We start from the raw sequence: 9,005 nt of genomic DNA on the forward strand, positions 1-9,005 counted from the left end.
GACCTGAACATTATTCCAATAGTTTCTCCATGTCAGAAAGGTTAGGAAAAGCTCTTCTAAAGTGAGAAACAGGGTGTCCAAAAAGATATGAGTGATCTCAAACATTTCCTATGAGCCTTTTTCTTGCATAATTATCATTGTAAAAAAGAATAACAGAAGTTCAGTCAAAAAACATGGTAAAAACATATTAATATGAAATCTTGCATCTCTATCTATTTGATTTAGATCTGGGCTCTGTATGGGCCATTCCAAAACTTTAATTTAGTTCTCTGGTGAATCCATTTTGTTGATTTGGATGTACGATTGGGGTCATTGTCATATTAAAAGGTGAAACTCCTCTTCATCTTTCTAGCAGACTCCTGAAGGTTTCCAGATAAAAGTGACAGGTATTTGGAACTGTTTAAAATTCCCTCCACCTTGACTATAGCTCCAGTTCTAGCTGAAGAGTAGCAGCTTCAAAGAATGATAGTGCCACCACCATGCTTCACAATGGGGATGCTGTTCTTGTTCTTGCACCAAACATACACTGTAAGTGGAAAAAAGGTGCAGATCTGTGTCTGAACACCTGTGATTGTCACTTTTAGTTGGATAGCTTGGCTTACATGTATATATAGATACATCTATCAATAAAGGGAAATCTTATACTGAACACATGAATGCCTCCATACTATTTCTATATATATTTAAATATTGATTGAAATGTTGCAATGTTGTGATATAAATAAGACAACAGCTCGTTGTTGGTACAGTTGGGTGAACAATAAGCAGCACATGGCTGGAGGCGCACAATATCCCGGCATTGCTGTTTTCTCTGCCCATACATGGCTGCATTGCGAGCTGTCACTGGCCTTGCAGCGCCATCTAGCGGCCGGTGAGCACACAGGAGCCAGGCTGAGCTCGTTAACGTGTGTTCAGCAGTCGCTATGAAGCTCAATGCAGTCTCCAGTCACTGTGCGGAGAGCTGAGGCTCCGTCTCCCTCACCCCCTCCGTGTGACTTTAATGAAAGTAGTAAATGGGGCTTTTATAGATAATAGGGGTTACTATGGTGATTCCTTGAATAGCAGCCGCATAATCCCCGCCCATACACCGGAATAAATGGTTGTAAGAGTAAGCTGAAAGTGTGAAGTCCGAGGCACAGACAGGAACATCGGGCACAGGGGGCGGGGCCTGAGCGGTGCTGTGTGAGGGGAGCTGCTGTGCCCGGAAAACTGCACTGCTCCTTCTCCATGCAGCATGGAAGCTGCGCTCTGCGACTAATACTACTGGGGTGTCCTGTACCCCGGCTCCTGCACCCCCGGAGACCTAGACACTGTGCCCCGGGGAATTCGCCGCCTCTAACTTGCTGCACCTGCTGTGGATACTTGTTGCTGCGTTGTGGAGATTGCTTGCTGTGAGTGACAATGGCTTGATACGAGTGTCCAGGCTCTCCGGGGTGTTTGCAGGATTGGGTGCAGGTTGTGTCATGCTGTGTGTATGGGAGCAGGACAGGGATGACATGCACACCGGGGAAGATGGAAGAGATGGATCTGTGAAGGAGAAGCAATGTGTCACAGCACATAGGTGAGGACATCATGATGGGGCATGGAATTATGTATCAGTATTAACAGATTGTCAGATATTGTATCATACTCTCATTATATAAAGTCATATTCAGGATTACCAGCTAATATTTGTGCTATAGATTGATGTTATCATCAAGTCCTGAGTTATGAGATTGGGATTATAGCACTATGTATTCTGCCATTGTATTACTGTAACTCTATTCTTCATAATATCTGTATATATAATGTACCCTATATATATATAATGTATTTTACTATCATGTATATATTATACTCATTTATAGCAACCATATCCTAAGTTGATCACTTTGATAGATGTGAATGAGTAGTATTGCTAATAAATACATTGTGGAATAGAAATCACACACACAGAAAGCATGGCATTTGTCTTTCCTCCCCTCCTATTGGACATTGGACTAGGTGCCGGTACCCCCGGTGATAATACCCAGTTTAGTTTGTAGTACACCTCTAGGGGGGTTAAACTTTTCTTCTGTATGACAGCAGGCTATCAGTATCTTTGTCACAGTCTGTACCTCTGCTATGAATATTCATGACTGGTGGGAGGGATTAAGCCGATACACCAATTGGGAGGCTAGACTACATTTCCCAACATCCTCTCCTTCTGAGCACATGCCCACTAGGACACCTCTCCTCGTGTTTTAAGGCGGGACCAGCACTCTGCTGGCTGCTTTGCTACTACTATGCAGAGCATGCTGTCGCTGGGTGAATTAGACTGCCCAGGCACTCTCCATGCACATTCTGATAAAAAAAACTCCACCAAATTGTTAATAGAACTTCAGGAATTCTGCATCACCAAGTAAGGTTAAATTTATTTTAAATATCAAAGCTACATTTTGTTGTGCTATGCAACATTATTAATCTAATGATTAATAATGTTGACTTTTTTTCATCCTATTACAACTTCCAGCACTTTCATACTTTAATTTCTCCATACATCAAATTAAACTTACTCTCTAAAATAAATATATTATTCACATATATTTTTGCTACTATTCTACCTAACATTATTATTATTATTATTAGACACTAACCCCCTAATATTTCATTTTTTATCATTTTCTTCATTCACTTATTTCTTTATTCAAAAAAAAAAAAAATATTCTTTGTTTTTTTCTTTTTAACTTAGGTGAGGACACAGATGTGCAAATGTGATATGCAGAACAGCAGTACATCAATCCATGCAATGCTTCACTCTTCATGCCCACAATGATCAGGCCACAGGCTACACTTTGATACATGTGGATACAGATGGGGAATTGGAACCTGGACACGCATCTCTGAGCACACAGCATCTGTTGTAACCTTTCCAAGCAAAACCTATTATTTGTTGAGCAATAAACTTCAAGAATATTAAGGAACTAAACCGGAGCAAAGATGGCCGCAGGGGTAGCAGCATGGCTGCCGTTCGCAAGGGCTGCCGCTATTGGCTGGATGCCAGTGGCTTCGGCGCCAATGCCCCCTCCACCCAGAGGGGAGAGAAAAAGGTCCCAGGACACCTTGATTGTTTTAAATGTGAGCGGTACTCGCTTTCAGACATGGCGGAACACCCTGGAGCGTTACCCAGATACGCTGCTTGGCAGCACCGAGCGGGATTTTTTCTTTAACCAGGACACCGGAGAATATTTCTTCGATAGAGACCCGGACATTTTCCGCCACATTCTCAACTTTTACCGCACGGGTCGACTTCACTACCCGCGCCACGAGTGCATCGCGGCATACGACGAAGAGCTGGCTTTCTTTGGTATTATCTCTGAAATTATCGGGGACTGTTGTTACGAGGAGTACAAAGACCGCCGAAGGGAGAATGCAGAGCGACTGCTGGATGATGCCGATACGGAGAACTCGTCAGAAGGACCTTTGCCTCCCATGTCCATGCGCCAGAAGATGTGGCGTGCTTTTGAAAATCCACATACCAGTACACTGGCCTTGGTGTTTTATTATGTAACTGGCTTCTTCATCGCTGTCTCTGTCTTTGCCAACGTAGTGGAGACTGTGCCGTGCGGTGCAATGCCAGGCTCCATGCGGGAGTTGCCGTGTGGTGAACGCTATGCTATGGCTTTCTTCTGTCTGGATACAGCTTGCGTTATGATATTTACCGTGGAGTATCTGTTACGCTTGATAGCCGCTCCCAGTCGCTATCGCTTCATACGAAGTGTGATGAGTATTATTGATGTAGTAGCCATCATGCCATACTACATAGGCCTCATTATGACAAACAACGAGGACGTGAGTGGTGCGTTTGTTACGCTAAGAGTGTTCCGTGTCTTTCGGATCTTTAAATTTTCCCGCCACTCACAGGGTCTGCGGATCTTGGGCTATACACTTAAGAGCTGTGCCTCAGAGCTGGGCTTTCTGCTATTCTCCCTCACTATGGCTATCATCATCTTTGCCACCGTAATGTTTTATGCTGAAAAGGGGTCTATGAACAGCAAATTTACCAGTATACCCGCTGCCTTCTGGTACACCATCGTCACCATGACAACATTGGGGTGAGTCTTTAAGAAACAAAGCAACCATTGCAAATTTTGTTCTCTCAAATGTGTTTGAGGCCACTTATATACAGGCTTCTTTAAATCGGATACCATTGCAGTAAATAAAGGGTTTTGAAGGTTTAAATCAAACTTCTAGGGAGTCACACAGGGTCATAACAACCAATCAGGAAGAATGTTGCTGGAATTTGATCTGTGCAAGATACTTCCCTATTGGTTGCTTTGGGTATTACACTTACCTGCCTTTTGCACTTTTTTCTAGAACAAGTCCAATAATGTTTGCTATTTTGTTCTCTCTCGAAAGAACAAATGCAACATGAGCTGTAAATCACTTATTTATAGCAGTATTGTGTGTCTTGTTCTGTGTTTTCCTCTGTATATTTAATGTATAGAAGTCTTGCAGTCCACTGGTTAAATATACAAAGAATGGAAAGTCTTGTTCTATACCCTCATGGATGTTGGAATACAGATCAGCCATTGCTTTAATCTTTATTTAATTTACTCTCATTTGTAAAACAGTAACCAGTCAAAGGACTGCTTATTATTACCATACACACGTCTCGATAGCATTTGATGTATATAATGAACTTAGATAATGCAGTGTATGGTGAAAGTAGAAATGTCTACTATAGTGTATAGATTTGGTTATGTGAAAGTAAATGTTCTTTGATATAGGGTATGATGTAAAATCCTGACTTTCCTTCCGGAGAGCATTCATATGTAAAGTGACTGTTCATTTTGTTTTATGTGTTGCTGGAACCGATGCTGTCCTAAACACTTATTACTGAGCGCGCAAAATGCTCATTGAGTTTAGACAGAGAAGAAATCCAAGAAGCCATTCAGTCGCCGTCAGTTAATATGAATTAGTTATGTGGGGGGAAAACACCTGAAAGATGTCATTGAACTTTGTTTATGGAATTCATCCAACCTGTGTGACCCATACAAAGCGGTGAGTTTCATTATCATATTCTCCCAAGATGTAGTGGGGGAAGAAAAGGATAATCTGGCTACCCTGGGCAACACAGACGGAGCAACCCTGCTGGAGATATTTCTTGAATAATGGAGATTGGTCACATACACCCTGCACCATTCACCTGCAGTAAATGCATGAGAATGTCGGGTTTCTCTCTCTCTTTCTCTGTCTCTTTCTCTCTCTTTTTCTCCTACTCTGTCTCTCTCTTTCTTTATCTATCTAGATATATATATATATATATATATATATATATCCCTAAATGAATAAAGCTAAAACTTTGTTTAGCTTCATGATAGTCTAATACTCTTTAATGTTCACCTTAAAACAGAGTTATATGGGTACCTGCCATGGCACCATTCCTGTTTTTTTATTTGAAAGGTGATCGTATCTAAGTCATATTTAGGTCAATTTGTACAGATAAGCAGACATACTCTGCCAAAGTTCATAGCATGGTAACTATATGCAACCAATTAGAATAAATCTATGATATTTCTATAATAAATGTAGATGTCACTGCGGTGGGCAATTGTACCCTTTCCCTACAATTTGTATTGGCTGCATATTATTATCAGCAAACCTTCTTTACACCATAAATGTGTGTGATGCTATAAACATCACTGAATCACGTTGACAGTCATGTGGGTTTGGATTTTAGGACCAAAGCCAAAATTGCTGGCCATAGAGTCTATTTAAAGGGCTCAGAATTTTTAGCATACTTATTTTTGTGGCCACACCTTTAACAGCTTAAATACATAAAAGTTTTTTTAAAATCTTGAAATGTGTAGATCGATGCACATTATGTGTTGAAGGCTTCAGAGACTGAAAATCCCATACACATTTTGTGTAAGTGGAAATGAACAATGTCCATTACATTTTGAAATATTTGGTTGTTAAGAAAAGTGTCTAATGACAGCAGTGACAACGAGCTAACTATCCTGGTGAATTTGTTTGCACATGTGTACAAATGTGTCATGCCAATGAAGTACTGTTCAGCCATGTTTGTATGTGGCAACATTCGATCTGCTGTCAGTACATTGATCTGCCATGCTCTGTTCACTATCACATCATTGCCACATGGATGAACTTGTACACAGTCACCCATGGAGAAAGTCCATTTTATGTTTATTGTTTGCAGCATATTTTATCTAATGTCTAAATGATGATTAAGAGTTTATAAATCATGTAAAAATCTACTCTTTGGTAGGTACTTTTTTGGGTCAGTTGACTATTGTCCCCTAATGAAAAATTCTTGCTGAGATATGATGGTTGGCTTATTTGTTGTTGAATGTTTGACCTCTGCCCAGTTCCCGTAACCAGCTCTAGATGTACAGGTCTTTTTTATCAGAACACATGGTAATGCAGCTTTAAGCATTCCGTTATAAACTACAATTTCTCCATGTCTTATGGCTGACTGCTGGTGAAATGTGTCTTTTACTTATAATAGACTAAGAGATGTATAGATAATTACACATAAAGATAAAGCTTGTGATATGTAATTGTACAAACTGCTGCACAAATCACTAGTATAATTTATGGTCAACCTTGTAATCACAGTTACTTGGTATGATAGATTTTGTTCTCTGCAAATTTCTTGCTACTGCATAGATAAACGCATTTTCCACTTCTTCAGTATGTTCTTTTTCATATTTCAATCCTATCAAGCAATTTTACTTTGAAGTAGACATCTTTTTCCTTGTGTTAACCATAGAAAATATTTTATTGTAAATCATTGACTTCAGTTTAAATGATATATGCATGGTTCTTGGTTTTAGTGCTATCAGATGTATGTTTACCTTGAGAAAATAAGACTAATGCCACATGATTCAGTGATGTCTGTGCTACTGTTTTTTTTATTTTACTGGGGTGCTACTACATTTCAGGAGCATGTTTCGATGGACGTTTGTGTGAGATGGTTTACTTAAAGGTTGAGGTTAGCAAAAGGTTAGGTGATAAGTTAAGTGTTGGGGTCAGATTAAGTATTTAGATGTTATTATTATTATTATTATTATTATTATTACTATTATTAATAATAATAATAAATAGAATTTTTATAGCACCAACATATTACGCAGCGCTGTACATTAAATAGGATTGTTGTTGGATTAAGTTTTAGGGTTCAGGTGATAGCCTAAAGGGTCGGGTGCAAGTTCAGGGGTTCACTTGTCTTTCAAGCTGAATTCCTGGATCTAACAACTGCCAGGTTCTGGTTTCATGATGCTCAAAACCAGCATACTACAAAAAAATTTCATATGACAAGCCAACCACAATATGTCCTATTGTTGGGTCTTATTTAGGTGGCTTTACTGTTACTGTGGATTATATTTTAGTAATTTGTTCTGTAGAAGTGCATACAAAGAGATTATATATAAATATATCCAACTCTACATATATCTATGATTTTGGATGGCTTTAAGTGTTCAAATTAGGTAGGAGGTTGGCCTCTTATAGATTTCTCCAGTGTCACATATTATACATTATACAGAACTGCCAAATCAGAGAGGGATCGGTTACAGGTCATTGCTGTTACACTGGCCGTGGACTTGTTACTTTATCACTAGTCACAGATACAGTGTCAAACGGTATGTTCGTGTTCTTTGATAAGCAGCAAAACCTGTGTAACCCTATTTGTGAAACATTTATCATGTTGTATTCTGGAAATACAGTAGAACTTCATCCTAAACAGTTATGCTTTTGGTTTTGACATTTGTCAGGTATTGTATTCTGCATTACATTTAGAGAGATTTCCCCTTGTTTTCTGTCTTGGTGTCACCCAGGGTATCTTTAAGCTAAACTTTCTGTTTTGTACAGTGAATTCAGTAGAGGGTGTGTGTGCATGGGACAAGAAGAGAAAGGAAATCTCAGCACATGTCTGATTTAAAATGCACCATAATATTATGGTGACAATGTTCCATCTCACATTTTGAAGTCTAATGCTACAACGGACCAACATATGGACCTGCATATTCTTTTAATACATAGCACACCACATCGTTCAGTAGTGTGTCACTGTGTGTTGTGGTGCTTCAATGTAAGTACAATGAAAATGCATTGGGCTGCCTTTCAAAACAAACCAAAGTACATGCACAGTTGATAACCCGATGCCCTGTCTTGTATTGTGTTTTGCTGTACTTGAGTGAAAACCTGGGTTACATGTAAACTTCTTAAGTAACACCATCTAAACCAACTTTTGAAAGCTTTTGACAGAAATGTCTAAATGTCCACAGCTACCAAATAATACTATATACACAACTACTGTAGCCAAACCACTAATAAAACAGGCAAAATTTCCTAAATTTTTCCATATTACTCAAATTTTCATAGTTTATTCCAATAGACACTTCTGCTGCAAATCCAAGAGACACTTCTGCAGAAATCTGCTGTGAGAATTCACACTGAGAACAGTTGAACACAAATATTTTAATTTAATTATGTATAACTAATGATGGTCTTAATTTATGAAGCTATAACAATCAATATATGCAGTAGAATTCTCTATTTCCACAAATGAGAGTTAAAAACAAGTCACAGGACCAAAAATCATAATGCTTTGTAATACTGGACTGAGACAGGGAAGTGTATGTTCTAGTTTTCAGATTCTACCTGTGATGAACATTGCTTGGAGATATGCTGCTATGGATTTGGGTTATGTACAGTTAGGTCCATAAATATTTGGACAGTGACAACTTTTCTCTAATTTTGGTTCTGTACATTACCACAATTAACTTTAAATAAAGCAACTCAGATGCAGTTGAACTGCAGACTTTCAGCTTTATTTCAGTGGTTTAAACAAAAAGACTGCATAAAAATGTGAGGAACTAAAGCCTTTTTTTACACAATCACTTCATTTCAGGGGCTCAAAAACAATTGGAAAAATTAAAAAGCTGAAAAAAAAATGTTCATTTCTAATACTTGGTTGAAAACCCTTTGCTGGCAATGACAGCCTGTAGTCTTGAACTCAT

General features: G+C 38.9%; 1 protein-coding gene across 2 annotated transcripts in view; it reads left to right on the top strand.

Moving 5' to 3' along the window:
- Positions 1–1,355: 1,355 nt before the first annotated feature.
- Positions 1,356–9,005, top strand: part of KCND2 (potassium voltage-gated channel subfamily D member 2) — a 219,033-nt gene continuing 211,383 nt past the window's right edge. For both annotated transcript variants that reach the window (XM_072401565.1, XM_072401566.1), the window contains exons 1-2: positions 1,356–1,561; positions 2,711–4,073. In XM_072401565.1, the coding sequence (XP_072257666.1) occupies positions 2,959–4,073 (1,115 nt within the window). In that variant the 5' untranslated portion in view covers positions 1,356–1,561; positions 2,711–2,958. The remainder of the gene's footprint in view (positions 1,562–2,710; positions 4,074–9,005) is intronic.

Source organism: Pyxicephalus adspersus, chromosome 2 (assembly GCF_032062135.1).
Source record: "Pyxicephalus adspersus chromosome 2, UCB_Pads_2.0, whole genome shotgun sequence".
Classification (NCBI taxonomy): Eukaryota; Metazoa; Chordata; class Amphibia; order Anura; family Pyxicephalidae; genus Pyxicephalus; species Pyxicephalus adspersus.